General features: G+C 38.3%; 1 protein-coding gene across 1 annotated transcript in view; it reads right to left on the bottom strand.

The window, feature by feature from the left end:
• ULK4 (unc-51 like kinase 4) overlaps window positions 1–22,669 on the bottom strand; it is a 350,684-nt gene that overhangs the window by 143,986 nt on the left and 184,029 nt on the right. Inside the window, exon 32 of the mRNA XM_012735176.1 lies at window positions 20,772–20,877. Coding sequence (XP_012590630.1) covers window positions 20,772–20,877 — 106 coding nt within the window. The remainder of the gene's footprint in view (window positions 1–20,771; window positions 20,878–22,669) is intronic.

The raw sequence follows: 22,669 nt of genomic DNA, 5'->3' as shown, positions 1-22,669 counted from the left end.
TGTCTCTGGTGAAGCCTCTCACCACCCCTGAGCCTCTGGCCTGTACCCCAGTTCTGTATGCACAAATAATCTTTAAAAAAAAGAAATGGGTAAAAGATCTAAACACACATTTCATCAAAGATGCATACATAGATGGCAAATAAGCAAATGAAAAGATGCTCCACTTCACACATCAATAGGGAGTTGCAAATCAGACAATGAGAAACCACCACAAACTTACTAGAAAAAATCCAAAACACTGACTCCAAATGCTGGCGAAGATATGAAACAACCAGAATCCTGACTCCTTGCAAGTGGAAATGCAAGTACATTTGCTTTATAAGACAATTTGGTGCTTTCTTACGTGAGATGTAAGTTTACTATATAATCCAGTTATTGCATTATATTTATCAAGTGAGCTGAAAAGTCTGAACAGGGATGTTTGTGGAAACAAGATGTCTTTCAACAGGTAAGTAAACAGAAAATTGTAACAACCCAATGAATTACCCATAGAATATAAATAAATATAAATACAAAGAAATGTTATACAGCAGTAAGAAGAAATGAACTGCCAAGCCATAGACAGACAGAAACCCTAAATGCATACTAGTAAGTGAAAGAAGCTCATATGAAAATGCTACATACTGTATGATTTTAAGTACATCCTGGAAAAGCTAAACTATAGTGAAGTACCATCGTTTTGCATCCTGTTCAGACTCCTCTTCTTTGTATTAATGCCATAGTTCTATAAAAGCAACCCTTCTAAGGGTTGGTTTTAAAGTTTAAAAGTTTGTCTTGGTCTCACCCTTTGTTTGGTTTCTCTACATTCTACATATAAATGATACCATCTGGTAGTTATCTTTCTTCTGGTTTACTTCACTTAGCATAATCCTTCATTAGCATAATCCAGCTTTATCTTTGTTACTGCAAATGGCAGTTTTGTCTTTTTCATTGTAGTGTAATATTCCATTGTATATATACAACACATCTTCTTGAACAACTCATCTGTTCTGGGGTACTTAAGTTGTTTCCATATCTTGGCCAATGCTGCAATAAACATTAAAGTGCAGGTTTCCTTTTGAATTTTAGTGTTTTTCCATTCTTTTGATAAATATCTAAGAATAGAATTGCTCGGTCATATGGCAGATCCATTTTTAGTCTTTTGAGAAACCTCCACAGGGTTTTCCATAGGTTCTGGGACAGTCTACATTCCCACCCTTGCTAGTACTTGTTGTTACCAGTCTTTTTTATATGGGCCATTCTCACAGGTATGACGTGATATCCCATTGTAAGTTTTTTTTTTTCTTAATTATTTTGGTTTTTAGAGCAGTTTTGGGTTTGCTGAAGAGTTAAGTGGCAAGTACAGAGAAACTCCACTGTAGGTCCCTTCTTCCCCACATAGATTCCTTTCAATGACATTTTGCATTAGAGTGTTTTACTTGTTGAAACTGAAAGAACACTACTGATACATGCACAGGTTACCAAAGACATGGAGATACTGAACATCACCATATAAAAAGTACCATGAACCATATCAACCTCAAAGGTCTTCATTCCAGCCCATTTCATCAGCAACAAACAAAACTCAGCATAACTTGTTCCAAATGAGAGGAAGAAAAGAATGCCTACTCTGTTGCCTTAGCTAGCACCTGAACAAGGGGGCGAGCCAACCCCCTTGGTGTAGGAAGAGGGCGGGAAGGGGCTCCAGTCAATGCCTTTCCATTGCAGGGCCTCCTCCGCTCCTCTCCAACTCAGGGGTGCCAAGAAGGTTTCTGCACTTCCATGACCTCTCAATCATTCACAAAATGAGGGTTGAATAAATGATAGTTAATAAATACTCCAGATCTAAGCACTCTGTGATTCAGAAAAGATTTTCTGGGGAAAATTGAAGAAAACAAAACCTACATTAGAGCAACTGTCTCTACCAGGGAAGTCAGTCTTCTGGTCATGATGATGGGCAGAAGTACCAGGGAAACTGCTACTCAATTACAGTAGACATTGTTACAGACTGGGAAATAAATGACCTAAGATTTACTCAACTATTTCCAGTGAATAGCTGAGACACACTTAGAGAAAAGAACTGGGGGGCGGGGCAGGGGGGGTGGATTTCCAAAGTACCATGCTTATCTATACAGATCATTCTATTGTGTGTCAGTGACTTATCTGTATGTATGTAAGTGGCAAAAGCAGCAATCTTTAAATTTTATTAAAAGTGTTAATGCTGTATCATTGCTCTTCTGGGACTCATTTGTTAAGTGTGCAAATTCTACATGCTTAACAATAAGTGCACATCAAGACATTTGAAATCTAAGTGATCTCTTGACATTTGACTAAAAGTCATAGCACTGGACTTCAGGACAGTGAGAACACTTCACCCATGAAGGTTGACTATCAGCTTTGTTTCATGGTCTGTAAATGAGTTATTAAACTCCTCTATAAAGTTTTATTACTGCTCTAATCCCATTAATAACTGTCCTGCTTTAAATGTCCTGCTGTTTGTGGAATATGGCAGCAATGTGCTATAATCATTACTGTCCAATGTTAGATTCCTTTTCTCTAAAACTCAGGGTATAAAAGAGAAGGCACTGGAGACACTGCAGTGCTGATGCAATCATCGAAAGACAAAAACAAAGAGGCAGATGTTAGCTGTCTCTCTTGATATGGGGATAACCTGTTTGACTCCACATTTCCATCTTTAGTTCCTGGGTGTCAGCAGCATAGACATACGGGAATAAAAGTGAATGTATGTTTCAGCACATTGTGAAAGCACTTACAAAGAAAACTATTTACATCTTAATAGCTTTCTTTCATTACATTAACTTCTCTGCTTTCCACTTTGGAGACTGCAGGAGTGGTCATAAACACTGTAAGTATAAGGAAAAAATCATCCAAACTCCAGAACTGTGAAGGAGCTCTAGAGGCCTTAAGACACAACCTCCCACTGTACTAAGTCACTTCTCTGTTCCATCTTTACAAATGTGTAGCACCCACAGTACATAGCACTAGCTCTGTGCTGAAAGGGCTCCCTGGAGTCTTCAACTAAAATTGGGAAGATCTTTCTTATGCCAAACAGGAAATGGATGCCCAGGAACTGTCACTAGGAAAAGGTCCTGCCTTTTGGAGCATCACAGCATAAACCTCCTCCTATCTTTCAGGAGAGAAGCCCTCACTCCTGGAGACAGCACAGGAAGCTCTATCAGTCACCTAAGAGCCCAGAGCCTTCCACGGCTCTGAAGAAAGCATGGCACTATATGTCTCCCCATCATAGATGCCTAAAAGCTAAGCAGCCTCCAGCACTATCTGCACTGCTTCCTTACTTTCTCATCCAGAAGTAGACACAACCACCTCTTTCACGTAGAAGAGACACTGGCCATCCCACAGTTGGGGCATCACACAGCTGTCCCTTCTGAAACACAATGTGGTAGAAAGAGTAGCACAAATGCCCTTTTAAGTCCTTTGCCCTTTCTTTTTTTAGGTTGTTCAGTTTTTGCTAATGAGCTGTTATTTTCACCTCTACTGGGGTTCTTAAGAAGCAGGTAAGCTTTCTCACTATACTCTTGTGTCTGCTGGATACAGAGGATTCCAAGAGCCAGGGTATAGTGGAACCATGATTTGGAAGGAGATGGTTATCACATGGAAGAAAGCCACCAAGAGACCAGGAATGGCACTTATTCAACTCTTACATAACTAAAACATCTTTGTGTTAATCCACTGAAATGTTGGTTCCTTTCTTCCACAAACTAACACTGCCCAACCATAAACAGACTGGTTGATCTTGGAGATCATGATTTCCATCCCCATCACTTCCTCTTGGTATGGTGTCAGGTCTTCCTAATTAGATTCTTTCAATTATCACGAACCAATAAAACAATCATTTTGTTAAGACAGACTTAGTTATCTGTAATTTGAATTTCTCTATTTTCCTCTTTGTAACTGAGTTATTTTGCATGATAAGATCTTGGGGGAACTGAAAGAGGGAGCATGAAAGAAGAGGGGAAATCTAATTATAAAAAGAAAAAAAAAACCCAGCTCTATCAGCATGTTTGTGGATTTTTCAGTACTCTACAATACAGTCTCTTTATGTGGTAAACTTGAACTCATTTTAAATGCCTGAGACAGTCTGAAAATCTAAAAACTTACCTTTGGCTTTACTTATTCTACTGATCTGCCTACATGGTCCCATGTGAGGACTACTCAGCTATTTTCAGTACTTATTTTTAAATACTTATGCTAATTGTATTAATTATACATGAAAATTTACATATATTATCATCTCATCCTCAAAACAAACATATGAAATAAGTACCATTATCCTAAAGAGATTAAGACCCAAAGTATCTCATCAAATATACTGTAGACTCAGGGTTCAAACCCAACTACTTCAATAATCATGCCATGCTAACTTCTTGATGCTTCCTAAGTAATGTGCTTTTTTGGGCAGATAGCATCAAAAGTCTTTCAGGAGCTCCCAGCAATCAACACTTCAATTAGAACATTTGAAATGTTAAAAATTAATGCTAAAATAATTCTTATAATTCAGTAATAAATACCCAATTTGAGTAGGTAGTTTTCAAAGAAGATATACAAATAACCAATAAGCCCATTAAGAGATATACAAAATCATTAGATATTGGAGAATGCCACATGAACAAAACAAAAACAAACAAAAGTTACATGAAAAATGGATTTCTCACCATTAGGATATCACAACAACAACCACACACACACACGCACAGAGTGCCAAAGTTGAGAAGAAATTGGTACCCTCCACACAGGGGAATGTAATGGTGTAGTCACTTTGGAAAACAGTTTCTAGATCCTCAACAGATTAATCATAGGGTTAGCATAGGATCTGCAAATCCACTCTGAGATATATACTCAAGAGAAATAAAACATAAGTCCACACAAAAAATAGTGTGTGGGTTTTCAAAACAAGCACAATATTGGTAAGATTGTTAATAGCAATCCAAAAGCTAATTAACTGGTAGGTGCATAAACAAAACTATCGTATATCCATCAATGGAATGTCTTCTGCCATTTATAAAAATGAAGTACTAAAACATGATACAACATGGATGAAACTTGGTAACACCTTGCTAAGGGAAAGAAGTCACTCACTGAAGACCATGTATGATGTAATTCCATGTACAAGAAATCTGCAGAACAGGTAAAGCTACAGACAGAAGGGACGTAATTGCAGTAGAGGCAGCTGGGGGCACGTGAGAAGCGGCTGCTTACAGGCATGGAGTTTCCTTCTGAGGACATGAAAATGTTCTAAAGTTGACTGTACATGACTATGAAGAAATCACAGAATTGTACACTTTATACCAGTGAGTTCTGTGGTATATAAATCTCAATAAAACTGGTTTTACACGTCAAAAGGTAGAGAAGTGATTGAAAGGCAAAGCATACTGGAATGAGTGGCATCATTTACCCAAATGCACACTCCCTTCTCCATTTTGGGTCTTCCTTCTCTTACCTTAACCCATTAAATGGCCTTTCAAAGAGACGCCCTGCTGAGACCATGGAAACAAAAGAATGATCAACTACATCTGGCAAGAGTCCAAGAGGAAATGGAGGACAGACACCACAGGGCTAACTGTGGCCCCGCCGCTGGACTTCAGTCTTTCCAGAACTCGGGAGTGCTCAGGATGAGAGCTGTACAGAAAACAGGCTGAGAACAGAGCCCACTGGCCTGAAGTAGTTCGGAGATAAGAACATGCCTCAGAGGGGAGAAGACTGAAATGGGAACTAGGTAAGTCTAGGTGAGAGAAGACAGGGGCCAAAAAAAAAGAAGCTTTAGGATTCTAAAACAATGTTTCTATGCCCTGCCGTGCTTTACTGCACACAACTACCCAAGCGCAGATCTTTGTCAACTAAGCAAGCGAAGACGCATGAGACACCCAGCTTCCCTGAGAAGTCATAGTATCTGGGTGAGTCTGAAGACCTAGAGCATGGTTAAAGGAGAACTAAAACAGCAAGTTTGCTGTGACTTTAAATTTCTAGCATTGCCTTTTCTGATAGTCTAAAACAAACTGTAACTTGATCAACAACCAGAAAAATTATTTTGCGTCACCTGCTGTGTGTTTCATGTTTCTGTCTGGTCCTCTCTCTACACTTCTATTTTAAAATATTCCATCTGCTTCACTTTTCTCGGGTCTCTTCATTAAGAGCACCAATCACATTTATGCTCTGTCTCTTTTGCCAATGATAGCTGTCAGTGTCTCCACTCATATTTTTAAGCCTGTTTTCTCCCACCTTGCATTGTGTGACCCCCTGAAGCCTATCTACTGTGTCCCCAAGGATACCTTCAGTCATGTCTACTTGGTCTTCTGCAGCTTCACGTGTGGCTTTCGGCTGTGATCCATCATGTCAGGTGTCATGACACTCAAGTTCCCTTCTGCTATCTCTTCCTGAGCTCTCTGAATCTACTCTTCCTCCCTTTGTCTATCTCGTGTCTCCCTCTGCTATCTCTCACTGAGCTTTGTCTGACATAAGCCTGCACATGTCTCTCAGACATAGAAAAGGTAGATGCTTCTGTTTCTTTTTCCATTGGTTCTTTCTCTGCTGCTCACTTGCATACTTCCCCTCCAGTGTTTATGGACAGGTTCTTTCCTTGTTAGTCTTCTTTGAAAAATAGCAGGTAAGTCCTATAGTGTGGAGTAGTATGGAGGGGGCCCTGGCAGCATCCATGCCAGAGTGAGCGGGAGCCCACTCCCAACAGTCAAGAGATAAGCACAGTAGCCACTGAGCGCATTCAAACCTAAGTTCAGCCACAGCCCCTCCTCAAAACCACATTTCTTCAGATCATGGTCTTCAGCTTGAGGGCAAGATCAGGGGTATAAGGATGAAAAAGGGTCTTCCTTCTCTTACCTTAACCCATTAAATGGCCTTTCAAAGAGACGCCCTGCTGAGACCATGGAAACAAAAGAATGATCAACTACATCTGGTCTCCTCTGCAGCCCTCCATTTCCAGTTGTGCTGGTTCTTCTGTAGCTACTCTGTAAGACTGTCACCACTTGGTGAGGCTGTATCCTGTCCCTCCAACTAAAGACTTATGACATATGTCCTTCAGGACTGTGGCACTTAAGGACAAAACAACATGCTCAAGCTCTATTAAGGCATCTATTGCTCATCTTTGCATAAAATTCACACTACTTGTCAGGTTTACGTCACAAGTCTTGGCTTAGCCTCTTGCAGTTTTTTAAAAATATCATTAAAGATGAAGCTGTATTTCTTATGGGGGCTTGGGGATATGGCATTAAATGGAGGGTTTGAGCTTTTTGGTCTTTTTTTCCCCCATTACTTTAACAGGAAACATTCAAACAGGCCTAAAATTCAAATCTGGAATTCATCTAGTAGTTATTTTTCACCAGCAATGTACCAAAATAGCCCCAGCAGCAACTATTTGTTGGAAGTCCATAATTTGTTATTGTTTTATACACATTATTTCTCATTTAAATCTTACTACTATGCAAAGAGAATTTATGCTTTATTGTGTTGATGAGGAAACCAATTTCCCAGATCTACTGTGAGGACAGAATGGGTAATAAGGACACAGTCTGGATGCAGTGTTTGGTACTCACAACATCCTACTTCTCACCTTAACCAGGTGCCAGCGACTTGGATTTAAGGAACAGAGACACACAAGACCGCCAGGTTAGAAGGGTCAAGGGAGAGAAGGGAGGCTAGAAAATTCTCTCTGGGGATATGACCAAAATGAATACACAGTATATAATATTTCTCTGATATTTACTATATGCTGGGCACTGTTCCGAATGCTTCACACACATTAACTTGTGCAATATCACCACAGCGCTATGAGTTGGATGGATGGGTGTATTATTATCACTCCCATTATGCAGTTAGGAAATTGAAGCAAAGACAGTAAGTAGCTGGCCCCAAATTGCACAACTGGCATGCAATAAAGCCAGAGTCTGAACTGAGGAAGTTTGGATCCAGATTCCAGTCACCATCCACAGTGTGGTGTTTTTGGCTAACTCCCCAAGACTAAACTCACATAAACTAAGTAATTTATGTCACACATTTATACGGATAGCTTTAGCAGATTAATGACATATTCCTAGCTATTATTTCACTGTATCTTTCTCCTAATGCTTTTTGTACAAAAAAGGGAAAAGTTGGGAAGTTAAACCTCTTTACTACAGATTTATTATATACTTCCAATCCTAATGATTATACTTTTCTTTTAGCACTTATAGAACTAGGGTTTCTAGCAACTTTGAAAGAACACATTTTATAATACCAAATAGTTTTGTACTGTCTTTAAAGAAGATGGAAAGACAAAGTTTTGCCCTGCAGAGCCATCAGGAAACCACTAAAGATGTGTGACAGAGCTATGTTTACTGGGTAACCACATGGAAGACAATTGTTCATTATGGAATTGTGACTATGAAAACAGTTATCTCAAGCTAAATCTAGTTTGATCGAATTTCAGATCTCTTTATTTTTCATTTCATAGAGCAAAATTTCAAATAGTGAAAACTTGCTCCAAGAGCAGAGCACATAAGTACCTAAAGGAGATATGAGACTGGCCACAGTCTATAGGTATATGTAGCCCCAAACGCAAACTCCCTAAGAACAAAGCCCAGGACCATATAGTTCCGCTAGGAAGTCTGCCAAGCTTTCAAAAGTATATAAAGAACATATCCAATTCAGAGGAAAAAAATAAAAAATGAGCAAAGATTTAAAGAGAAACTTCTCCAAAGATGACAAATAGATGGCTCAAAGGCACTTAAGAAAATGCTCAACATCACTTACTATAAGGGAAATGCAAAACTACAATGAAACATCACCTCACTCCACATCCATGATCTAACATTCATCAAAATAACTATACACAAGTCTTGGCAAGGGTATGGGTAAAAAGGAACACTCATTCGCTGTTGGTAGAAAAAGAAACTGGTACAGCCTTTAAGGAGTACAGTGTAGCAATTCCTTTACTAAATCTTGGTATACCCCCCTGATGCAGCAATATCACCTCTAGGCTTGTATCCCAAGAACATTAAAACATTAATACAAAAGGAAGCTATGCCCTCTGCACTCTATGGTTGCAGATTCACAATGGTCAAAGACAGGGAATCAACCTAATGTTGATGACAAGATAAAGTTACTGTGGCATATGAGCTCACTGGAATACTACTTGGCTACCAAAAAGATGAAATCTTGCCCTTTTTGACAATATGGATGGAACTTGTGGTAGTTATGTAACTGAAAAATCAGAAAGTGACAATTACCAGATGGCTTCACTTAGGTAAGAACAAACCAGAGAAAACAAGTAGGCCAAACACAACAAAATAACTCTGAGACTCTGTGAAAAATAAAGTAGTTGCCAGATGGCTGGGGTGGAGGGGGGGAGGGGTAGATAGAGGGTTGTAGCTGATAAAGTAGCATGTGTTCAGGAATTTTTGCATGAGTGTGTAAACATATAGGACTATGAAGCTATACTCCAAAACTATATCATTACATAACATGGCAAATCAATAAAATTTGGTTAAAAAAGAAAATTTTCTGGAAAAAAAAAAAGATATTCACACTTGACGCACACACAAACAACTTCACAGCACAAACAATCTAAGACAGATCACAGAGATGATTTAATACTCCTATACCCCAGAACTGATCTTCAAATTTCTTCTTCCACAGGACAATATTTTTTATTGTTTTCTGTTAGAACCTAGGTCTAGGTGTATACTTACTAACTTTGGAATTTGTAGACACAGATATTTATGTACAAGGATTAACAGTGCACTTGTTAGTGTTCTCCAACTAAAACATCTTTCCTGGGAGGGTTCACAAGGCTCTAACCACTCATTTGCTAGCATAGTACCAGATGAACCAGATACAGTGCAGCCAATTAATTAAGAGAAAACTGTGGAAATGGGGAAAACAGAAAAGTATCAGCTTTCATAATGATCCATTAAGTACAATCAACTATCGGTTAGCATGAGTGGCAAGATCAGAAATAAAAATATATATAATCTTGCTGTACTAATAAAAATGGAAAGACAACCATGGGTCTCATTTGATCATTTCATTAAAGTTAAGCCAATAGATCAATAAAGGCTATTCCAGATAACCAATTTTCTCTGGTCCCTTCAAGCAGCAATGAAAAGCAAGGCCATAATGTGTTCTTGCCCAAGAAGGGAAATATATCCTGAGATTTAAGTCAACAAGCATTAACACAAGTCTACCTCTAACCAAGAACTGGCTTAACAGAGAAAAGCTCTCAAAGTAGCTGTCAGAGGAAAGGAAAGCCAATTTAGCAAACCCCTGATACTACACTTATTCTTGGTAAAACCTGAATGCAAAACTCCATGTCAAATTTGAGGGAAAAGTCCACTCTGGTTACATAAAGGGCAGTTATTACAGTATTCTTGCCATACATAATTTCCATTATGTTCATTTATAATAAGAACAAGTTCTAAAAGTTAGAACAAAGATACTGAATTAAACTTACTCTTCACATGAGATTTTAGTTCGGATTCTAATATTCATATATGGACAAGCTTAAATATCCTTGAGGTAAATAGGGGCCTATTATTTACACAAAGTTTTAGTGCTATCAAGCTAGTAAGAAATAAGTTAAACATGATGAAGTATATTCTTATTAAATTTATTATGTAAAATAAGTTTATTAGATGACTTGTGCCTTTTCTGTGAACTTTAAAAAAAGACAACATGTCTGATATCATGTGCATGAAATGTCCAGGACAGGCAAGTCCAGAGACACACAGAGTAAACTGGTAGTGGCCAGGACTTGGGGGGAAGAAGTGAATGGAGAGGAGCTACTAGGGGACTAAGGGCCTATGTGTGGCTTTGTCTTGTTGTTGCTTGGTTTTTTTAGGTAATGACAATGTTCTGGAATTAGATAGCACAGATACTTGCACAACTTGTGACTAAACTCAAAACCACTAAATGATGTGCTTTAAAATGGTGAATTTTGTGGCATGGGAATTGCAGTTTTTCAAAGCTATACTTGAAACAACTCAAATTCAGCAAAGTATTTTTTAGAATTCTGGGGAAGCTTCAAAATAAAAAATCAATCCTTCCTCCAACATCACCAAATCTCCAGATAAGCAGCGCATAGGTACAGCTGTTGGATGCAACCAGGCATTCAGAAAGGAGGATTTCAGAAAAATGAGGTAAAATACTTGAGCTCATTAAAGAAATTAAGCCAAGACAGTCAGGGAGCCACACTGGGCTCCTTCCTCAGGAAAAACTAATGTGCCTATTTTGGTGATAATAACCAGGGTCCCTGGAGGCACTAAAAGACTGCAGGATCTATAGAAGAACCCAACTTGGTGGGGGTCCCTTGGCATTATCCCAATTTAGGAAATGTGTTAATGGAACTTTTCAAGTCAAGCTTTAGAGCTGAGCTCCAGGCAATCTACAGACAAAAGTAAAAATATTACATGGTTTTTTACTTAATTCACTGAGTTGTGGGATGGTTTATAATTGAACAACAGTCAATAGAATGTGAAAATAAACACTAAGAACGATTAGGTGTAACTGAATTCTCAATAATGGATAATGTGGGTGTTAAAACCATGGAAAATCAAGTATTTCAACAAAGATGCTAACAAGGGATACTACAAACAGCTACACAGGGTGGCAAGCAAATAAATGTATCTCTCATCAACAGTTAGCTGAAAAAAATCAATTAAGTATTGCAGGCATCTTATAAGATACCATAAAAGCCCAGATGTAATGCCACTATTATCTAAATTTCACTTGTATGCTTAATACTGTGAGGTATTTTGTTCCTCCTGTGAGGAAAATGAAATAACAAATGTATGAGTAGTTGTTGAGGAAAATCAGAATCAAATAGGGCTGAAATTGGAGAGAAGCCAATTTCAGCTGAATAAAGAAATGCTTCCCAACAACTAGAGTTTTTCAAAGAGGGGTGAACAGGGAAGGCAGAGGGCTTTGTCTTGTAAGAAAAGGCTATAATATCTCAAGGCAACAGCGCATCAGAGACACCCCAGGCCCTCCTGGCTGGAAGCTGGGTCTTCTACCACAATTTCTAACATGGGTTATCTTTAGTCTCCCCTGGAAATCTCCTCAGCCTGATTCCCAAACCACTTGTGTAGCCCTTACAAGTTAGCCAAGATTGGGCCCTCCCTGGTGGCGCAGCGGGTTAAAGCACAGCACTAAGAAGCTTAAGCCACTTCTGCATATAAGCCACTTCCACATGAGTTCGATCCCCGCCTGCCACGGAGGAGATCCACATGGCGCCGCACACCTCTCTGGACCTGCCCGCTGCTCCCCTCAGCAGTGTGGTTCGTCAATCTGCCTGTTCTGCTCCCCACTGTCTCTGGTGAAGCCTCTCGCCTCCCCCCACCCCCATCTCTGGCTTGTACTCCAGTTCTGTATGAAATAAATAAATAAATAAATCTTTAAAAAAAACTTAAAAAGCCAAGATAAAACTAGGTAGGTAGCTGGCAATTACCAACCAAGACATAATCCTCCTTTAAAACTAACTGCATTCTAGAGACAAGTTTCCAGCTGATTCTAATGCTTTCAATAGCTTTTGTCAAACATGGACCCTGTGCACTCTGCACCGGCCATGTTCGCCAGCCCTTCCTCCTGCTCCTCCCCACATTGCTCTGCGCAGCCACACTGGCTCCCCTGTCCTGACATGACATGACAAGCCACGCATACGCTCACCTTGATCTTGCGCTTGCTCTTCTCTCTGCCCGCCACGCATCTGCATGGCTTGTTTCTTCACTGCCTTCAAGCTTTTACTTAAGCAAGCCTCTTGACAGGGATACCTTCCCTGACTCCCCACAACAGGGTTTCAACCCCACATCCAGCCAGACACTTCATCTCCTTTTCTCTTCTCCCTCAGTATTTCTCATCAGGTTATATCTAATGCTCTACCACAAATTAAATCTTTGTCCATTTACTTTGTTGTTCATTATTTGCTGAAAGACCACATGATTAGGTTAACAAACTACCCGTTTTTGTAAATAAATGTGTATTGGAGGGGTTGGGGAGGGAGGTAGGTGGGGTTTGGGCACAGATAGTTTGGTAGAAGGTGAAGGGGGGGGGGGGAGGACAGCAAACACAGCCACACTGCCAGTCTGCCTTGAGGGTGGAAAATTGGCTTTACCTTTTGATGGCAAGAACTGGGAAGAATATATGGCCATCTTCAGTCTGCAGCTACCCGAAAGTTTAGAACAGAACTTCATAAGACTTCTGCACTGGTACAATCAGGGTCAATAAACTGTTGTGAAAGGCCAGATGTTATTTTACGCTTTGTGGGACACAACCTCTGTTGCAACTTCCCAACTCTACTCCTGTAGCACAAAATCAGCTGTAGACAATGCATGAATGAATGAGTGTGGCTGTGTTTTGTAACAGACACAGTAAGAAATGACCATTTTGTTTTCTGACCATTAGCCACAGGAACAGATACAATTCCTTTAAATGCTTGTTTGGAGGTGCTGCTGTTTGGAGCTGCTGCAGTGTGTCATGCAAATCCATTTTTTTCTGACAGCTCAGCTGGTAAAACTGAAGCTGGAATTAATATCCATTATCAAAAGGTCATTGCACCAAGAAGAGCCAGCAGCCACTTTTAAAATGTTAATAACGCTGATATTTTTCAAACATAAACAAAAGCTCTCACTTTATTCTATAATTCCTCCCCTAGTAGTGTAATTTAAAAAATGAAAGTGTTTAAGCAGGACACCTGAGTTACATCTACAGCTGTGCAGCGGTGACGTCAAGGTCTCTGCTTCTCAGACTGTGTCCTTCAGTCCGCCAGGATCCTTACATAGTTTCCTCCCCACTTTGTCAAATCTGAACACCCATTATCTTACGACCCACTAAGAAAAACAAAACAAAACAAAGCCGCCAATTCCATTAAGTCACATGGTCTATCACTTACAGCAAGCATTCTTTGAGATTATCATTTTCTAATTATTGCCTTTAGATCTGCATAAACAGGGAAATGTGAGAGAAATTCACTGGCTTAGTTCTTCCCAACAGGAGACTGGCTCTTCTCATCTTTCAAAGAAGACCCCTCCGTGCCCATGCTGTGCCCTATGCTCTATGACCTCAGGGCACAGTTGAAAGCAAAGGCTCTCCTGAGGCCCCTGGATTTACTTCTGGGGCACTCCTGCCCATTCTGCAAAGTTCAACAGGCTCGTGCAGCAACAAAACTGCAGGACATGAGGTAAGAACCCTGGGGACGGGCTGATTCCATCGATGTGAAGGGACAAAAACAATGTGTGCACCTTGCCATTCAACCTACCGCTCCCTCTATGTTAGCATGGGCCTCAGGACAGAAGTCAGCTTGAGTCCAGCCTAAAATAGTGCTGCGGGGAAGCACTTAAAGACAGGGAACAGTAGGGCTCTCCCTGGTGGTGCAGCAGGTAAGGATGCAGCACTGCTGGCTGCAGCAGCCTCGGTGCGAGTTCGATTCCCATTCCGGAGGCAAAAGACCTCTCCTGACCCTCCTCCCACTGCTCCCCTCAGCAGTGTACTTCATTGATCTGCCTGTTCTGCTTCCCACTCTGTCTCTGGTAACTCCTCTCACTACTCCTGCACCTGGAGCCTATACCCCAGTTCTGAATGCATAAATAAGTAAATCTAAAAAAAAAAAAAAAAGGAACAGGCACTCTACTTCATCCAAATTATAGTTCATTTAAATTAGGGTGATTCTTACTGAGATTAAAAAAAAATACACAAAAGGAAGAATGATGTAAAAAAAATTTTAAATATATAAAAAAGAACTCAAAAAAAAAAGCAATTGGCTGTTACTGTAAAATAAATAAATTAAGGTGACTTTTTTAAAGTATCAATGTTAGCCATAACTTTAAACATTTACAGTACGGAATTTAGTTCTCTATGAAATAAAAGATATAAAATAATGACTGGGCCAGAATTGAGCCAAAAGAAAAATTAATAGGACATCATTTAACCGAACCACAAACTTTAAAGCCCATATAGTGGCAGGCTGTCAAGTGGCCATGTTCCACTGAATCTTAACACATTCTGGGTTTGAAAGTACCCATCAGACCTTCACCCATCTTTGCAAAAAGCAGCCTACACACTTAGTATCCAAGGAGTTTTAGAAAGCAGCAGGGAATGATAGCTGTGCAGACTAGAGTCAGGCCACTCTGAAGGTCACAGGGGCTCCCCCTCCTTTTTCTCTAGTGTCCACCAGTAGGGCCCAGGAAGGAGTTCCCACCTGCTACTCCTGGAAACTCATTTACCCTTCCTAGTGTACCACACCACGCCACAGCAACCATCCCAACTCATCATGCTCACTGTCTCCACTGCCTCAGAATCTAAGGACTCAAGGGCATCCCCAACCTCCAACATTGTAACCTAAGGGGATTCACACATCTGCTTTCAGAGGTCACATCCTACCCTGCCCCAGTCTCGGGATTCCTTTCACTGTGACACTGGGAGCTTAGGGTTATCAGCAAAATTGCTCAAAATGTCAAGTTCTCATCTATGTACCCTTTACCCTCCTGCTCTATCTGAAGTCAATCTCTTATTTTTATTTATGAGACTAAACTTCCTTGTCTCCTTCAGCAGGCTCTTTGTGGCCATTCCAACAAACACTCATTTGCAAAAGCAAGGAATCACTTGGCTCTAAGTTCACTGAATCTTAGATCAACAGTTTATATCATTTGCTTACTTTCCACCAATTATCCTCACCCACAGGCCACTAAATCACTCTCCCTGTTTCCTGAGCTCAGTGTCACCCTGATACTACTCTTGTCAAAATCATTTTTGTGCTGGATTAGAAAGATGTGGTACATATATACAATGGAATATTACTCAGCAACCAAAAAAGAGAAACACATGTCTTTTGCAGCAACTTGGATGGAGCTGGAAAAGATCATGCTTAGTGAGATAAGCCAGAAAGAGAAAGAAAAAAATCAGTGTCACCCTAATACTACTCTTGTCAAAATCATTTTTGTGATGCCCATTTCACTTCACCTGAATCTGGCATAGGATCATGTACTACAAGAAATGAAGCTTATAGATTTGGGGAGATGGGAATGGACTATAAGATTATGAATGTAAATGGTCCCTATGAAAATAAGCTCACCCGACACTTAAGCTACATGGTAAACCCTCATGTGCTTCTTATGATGCTCTTACGCTAACCACAATACAACAACCACACAGTAGCCACCAACATCACCGTATATGTGATCCTTTCATGCCTATCTCCTCAATGCCCTAAGCTCCTGCTTCCTAGAAATTTGTCCTTTATCCCGCCTAGGCATATAACCCTATGCTTTCATGGACCAGGAGCTGCAGACTCTATGATCTCAGTTTCAGGCATATGATTCCCCACCACTGTCAGGTAGCTAACAGGACTACAAAGAATGTGAATGACATCCCAAATTGAAGAGAAGAATGTCTTAAACTGATTCATGGGTGGGTTTTTAATGGAATGGGCATCAGTAAGATTTACAGGAAACTAGCAAAGTTTTTGCTAGACTCATAATGGCAACCACACCACCAACTTAGGTATAACATGTATAATTCTTTTTCATAATAAACAAGGTTTTAGTACTCCCCAAACGTCTATGGAAATCAGGCTGAGAAAACTGCTCAGCTAAATATATGAGCCAGAAAAAGAACAATTTTTTTTTACAGAAAAAGAATAATTCAGATGCTTCCAATGGTTTGTCTTTCTAAAATTTCATCTAAGTAACCTACATGCAGTTTTCCAATAGCAATGACCTATCTGCAAATTAGCTGATTCTTTATTTCAGCTACTTCAAACCCTCCAGTGAAGTTTTCATTTCAGTTAGTGTAAGCTTCAACTCCAGAATTTCCATTGGGTTCTTTTAAATTTTTGCTTCATTCATATACACTCTATTTGTTTGATGAGGCATCACTTTTACACCGTCATTTTTAATTCTTTAAACATCCCTATAATTCTTTGTGGGTATTCATGACAGCTGATTTTAATTAGCTGGATTTACTAGTAAATTCAACAGATGAGTATCCTTTGAAACAGCCTTTTTTTTTTTTTTTTTGAACTAGCATTGGTTTACAAGGAGTATGAATGTATGCTACCACGTGGTAGCTTCAAAGGGAATTTACCAAACTTCTAGCTAGGAGGAGGAGATGTCAATGATACCCTAATTGTTTCAGATTTAGAGAAAGAAAATTAACCTTTTTTAAAAGAAACAATCTAGCATTAACACCAAAATCTAGCAAATAATGTGTTCCCTCCATCAAAAATAAGAACCAAAACTACAGGAAAATAATCACACTCTGAATGGCATAAGAAAATCCTGAGTAAGATATTAGCAAAAACTTAATTAGTATAATTAGATAATATAATTAAGTGTAGTTACATACTCAACCACCAGAATGAATTAATATTAGGTAATTAAATATAATAAATTACATAAATAGATTTAAGGAAAAATCACTTGGCCATTTTCATAGATACCAGAAAGCATCTGACAAATGACTTTATAAAGTAAAATTAAAATAGATGGGTACTTGCTTAGCCAGAAAAATAATTCTGAGGCAATACCAAATGACCTCTATCTCATCACATTCTCTTTGAATCTTGTAATGAAACCAAAGGCAGAAAGGAAATCATAAAAAATTTGAAGAAAAAAAACCACTACTGGCAATAGTTAATAATAAGTGAAAAACTAAGAACCACTTATAAACTTATTACCAAAAAAAAAAAATTTAATAAAAAGAAAAAACTTTCAAACACATACTAAAAAAATAACTGAAAGCTATATTGGGAGAAAATTCCTTATTTCTGAAAGCAAGCAAAAGAACTGAAACACCTGAGATGAACACCAAGAAATGCCCTTACACTATATAAAGAAGACCGTGAAAGAACAAATACAGCCTTAAACAAATAGGAAAATGTAACAATCATCTGAAAGCAAAGTCTCATGTGCCTTGCTAAAAGTATGAACTGGTGCATCACTATGAATTTTACAAATGCATTTGGACCCTTTGGTCCAGCCATTCTAGTCCTAGGAATTTATCCTATGAATCTTGCTCCATGTAAACAGTGCATAGGGTATTCAATGCAAAATTGCCTGCAATAGCAAAAGACCGGAGATAAGTCCTATCCACTAGGGTATTGGTTAATTATGCCATATCTATAACATAATCCATAGGATACTACAATTTAAAAGAATAATAGCTGCAGATTTGGAGGTAGAGAAGAGAAGATTAGATGAAAGTGGTCAAAAGTTACAAACTTGCAACTATAAAATAAAGTACTAAGGATGTAAGTTATAACAGGTGAATATAGTTAGCCCTGCTGAATGATACATTTGAAAATTGTTAACAAAACAGGCCCTAAGAGGTCTTAAGCAATATTTATCTTTTTTTGTTATCCATATAAGATAAATATTAACTAAACTTTAGAGCACTTACTGTGCTCTAAACCTTAAGCTTGGCACTATGCTGTATGTCAATTGTATCTCAAAAAAAAAAAAAAAAAAAGCAAAAAATAAATGATGACCTCTATGTAGTAAAGCCTCTCAACTGTCAGAAGTATTTATTATTGCTGGGAATGCAATAATAAATACTTCTTGGAGTAAGAAAAACAGTCAAGAATAATGACCACATACAAAGAGAACTCTAAAAAGTTGGGAAAGTTGGGGCCGGGGGCTAGACTTCAGAATAGTGGTTTATTTTATTGTGCCTGATTTTTACCCAAGTTCTTATTTTTATGACTAATTCAAATGAAAGATTTTATTTTTAATATAAAGGTAGAGCATACAAATGACTTAACAAGTTATACTTTTAATCTATAGATTTCAATGGAAGCCTAAAATTTCAGCAAATTATTTCACAAATATTGACAAACTAATTTCAAAGTTTGCATGGAAAGGAAGAACCAGAACAGCAACCAAAATTTGAAGGAGAGAGACAAAATTCAAAATGTTATCTTCAAGATTTACTATCAAAAGTATGGTATTTGGGGATTACAACTGAGATGGGAAAAGGCACAAAATGATGTAAAAATAAACTATTATTTTTTTCTAAAGTGTGGTATTGGAAAAAGAATAGACAGATGAATGGACGGAATTAAAAACCCAGAACTAGACTCACATAAATATAGTCAACTTGACAAAAGGAACAAAGGCAATACAGAGAGCAAAAATAATCTCTTTGGTAAGTGGTGATATAACTAAATACCAGTAATGCGAGAAAAAAGAAAAAAAGAAATTCAGTAACAGAACTTATACCTTCACAAAAGTTAATTCAAAATGAATCATGGCCTAATTGTAAGATACAAAGTGTATAAGCTCCTAGAAGATAACATAGAAGAAAACCCAGATGACTCTGGGTATGGTGATACCTTTTTAGATATAACAGAATCCATGAAAGAATAATCTGGACTTCACTAAAAGTTAACACTTATTTTCTGCAAAGGGAGAGTTAGAAGACAAGCCATGGACTAGAAGAAAATATTTACAAAAACACATATTTGATAAAATATCCAAATATACAAAGAACTCTTAAAACTCAATTCTAAGAAAACAAAAACCCATTTTAAGAGTCCATTTAAGAAACGGCAAAAAACCTTGAGAGACAGTCAACATAGAAGATATACAGATGGCAGACAAACAATGAGAAAATCATGCATGTCACGTGTCATGGGGAGATGCAAATTAAAATAATTAGATACCACCTCATATCCACTAGAATTAACAAAATTCAAACACTAACAACAACAAATGCTGGTGAGGGTGTTGAGCAACAGAAACTCTCATATATGCCTGGTGGGATTGCAAATTGATACAGCCACTTTGGAAGACAGTCTGGTTATTATTTAACTAAATGATTTCTTACATAACTAAATGATCAGCAAGAATAGCAATCAAATGCCTTAGTATTTACTCAGAAGAGTTCAAATGTTTATGTCCACACAAACCTAGATCTTTACAATGGAAACTTAGATGTTCATAATGGATTTAGTCAGCTTCCAAAACTGGGAAATAGCCAAGGTGTACTCCAGTAAAGGAATGGGCAAACTGGCCCACTCAGTGTATTATTAAGTGAGAAGGCAACATACCACACGATTCCAGCTGTAAGACGTTCTGGGAAGGGCAAAATCAGGAAGACAGTCAAATGTCAGCAGTTCTCAGGAGCAGGTGTGGGATGTGCAGGGCAGGGGCAAAATGACAGAATTTTAAGGTGGTGAAAATACTCTGTATAGTACTATTATGATGGATGGAAGTCGCTATGCATTTGTCTAGACCCACAGAATGCTTAACACCAAGAATGAAGGAAGCAGGCCTTAGTTTACCCTGCAGTGAACTGTGTAGCCTTTGGTCCCCCTTTGGTTATAAACGTCCATTTTATGAGTGATGTTGACAATGAGGGGGGTAAAGGGTGTGTGTGTATGGCAGAGGTTATATGGAAAAATCTCTGTATCGCTCTTAATTTTGTTTAAAATCTAAAGTCACCATGAACCTAATCTCATTTTCCAAGATGCTTGACCATGTTTGTTTTTATTTTGATTGGCAGAGATAAGTCTAAACACCATGCTTAAACGTCTACTTCTTGTTTATCACCTTTAAGCAGTGGCTATTGATTTTGTGCCATGAAAGAGAATGAATTAACTATCATGATCTAAACACACTTCGATTTTTGCTGGTAATATTATTTATGAATCCTTAGACTTCTATTTCAATTGATCAACTTTAACTAGTACTTCTTGACTCTTTACTGTATGAGATGGGAAGATTTACAAAAAGGCAAAACTCAATGGAATCAAAGATTTAATTCTAAAAGTCATTTACCTTGTTCATAAAGTAGCTTCATATTCGAATCTTTGCAGGCAACCAGATTATTGAGCAATGCAATCACACTTTGCATGGTGTTGCCCAGAATGTTCTCCCGATGTTCCTGGAATAGATGACAATTTCCACCATAATTATATGGAGATACAGTTACATCATAATAAAGACAAATGATCAAATGACCCCCATGCCTTCACTCTTTGCAAATGACAAAAGGACTATCTTTTTGCAATTTGATGAAGCACTCCCCAGAGACCACACTTGAAAGTGATGCAGAGTTCACAACAAAAAATGAAAAACCTACTTAATGTTTCCAGTTTCAAGAGCAAACAAGTTTTCCTACTTTGTACTTTCCTATGTACAGATTTGTACAAAGATGTTTATTTTAGGTATGACTTTCTGCATCTCTGCTTCAGTGTAATAAATTACACTTGGGACCTAAAAGTGTGATTTTTGCTTTCCCCAATACTTGATATCATAAATCAGGGGTAACTCTGGCCCCAGAGAGAATGGAAAATGCTTAATTCTCATTGAATTTAAAGAAAAACAAGATAATTTCCTAGTAACTGTTAAGGGATCTTAATAATAACTTGCTTTAGGTTTGTTCCCTTTTTCATTCCTCTGAATTTTTAGAAGACTAAATTAAAATGGTAAAATTTCACATTATATAAAAACAAAGAAAAAGTCTTGAAACTCTGGGACTAGGCTAGGCAAGTGCACAAGTTCCCAAAGAAAAGAGGCTCCGCTCTCATTTCTGTGCATGTGACCTCGCTCACCGAATACTGGTCCTGGTCTTGCCCTTTGGCCACTGAGTCAATAACTAGTCCATCCTAAACAGTAACAGACAGATCCATTTAGCTGGCTCCATCCAAATTTTCTTAATCATTTTCACATACACACAAATCTATAGGTTTTTTTTTTTTTAACATAACCTGCATCATACTTACTAATCCACTCAACTCAAAATTAATGAATAGTTATGTGCCAGCCACTGTTCTGGGCACTTGAAGTATATTACAGAAAACAAGGTTCTCTGTCCTTGAATACAAATAAACAGACACAAGGAGAACAAACAACAAGGAATGAGAAAACGGTATAATGCCTTAGAAGATAGAAAGAGCTATGATTGAAAAAAAAAGATTAAGAATTCAGTTGTATGGTCAGGATGGGACTCATTAAGTGTCATGTTAGCAGAAATTTCATTTTACTTCTCAAATCCTGGAGCATATTATTCTTTAGATAAAATGATTTGTAATAAAATTTTCTTTTAAAATAACAAGATCTATAGGTATGTTTGCAAGAAAATATAGTTTTCATATACTCTCATCCAACTTTACTCCATGTTAAAAATCTCACTTAACACCTAGGCTCATTTATCACTTCCAATTAGCTCTACATAATACCAATAGCTGAACTACTAACTTTATTCAAATTTCTAATTTCCACTAATGTCTCTTTCTGTTCCATGATGAATTCTAGGATCCCATCCTGCATTTAGAATTAATTCATTTCTGCAACAAATTATTTCCTAAATACCAGCTGTCCTAGCTACTTGGCTTCTGTCAGGGAACAAAACAACGAATGTCCTTGCCCTTGTGGAGTTTACCTTGTGGCAGAGGAAGAGAATAAACAATAGAGATGATAAATAATTATATGATCTGTTAGAGGTGACATGCTGTGGGAGAAGGCAGGAGAGAGTGGTTTGGAAGGCTGCAGGCTGCAACTTTAAACAAGACAAGTAGGCCTGCTTCCTTTAGAGAGTGACAGAGCAGATTTGAAGAAGAAACAGTTATCATTACTAGGTTCTGTTAGCTCATTGTTGGAGGATTGCTGCAACAATTATTCACCTATGAGTGACATCCACATTTACCTTAAATATCAACTTCATGACAGCCATG

Source organism: Condylura cristata, unplaced genomic scaffold (assembly GCF_000260355.1).
Source record: "Condylura cristata isolate star-nosed mole 26May11 unplaced genomic scaffold, ConCri1.0 scaffold00004, whole genome shotgun sequence".
NCBI classification, from domain to species: domain Eukaryota; kingdom Metazoa; phylum Chordata; class Mammalia; order Eulipotyphla; family Talpidae; genus Condylura; species Condylura cristata.
The sequence above is the reverse complement of the archived record's forward strand: the minus strand, read 5'-3'. Positions and strand labels throughout refer to the sequence as shown.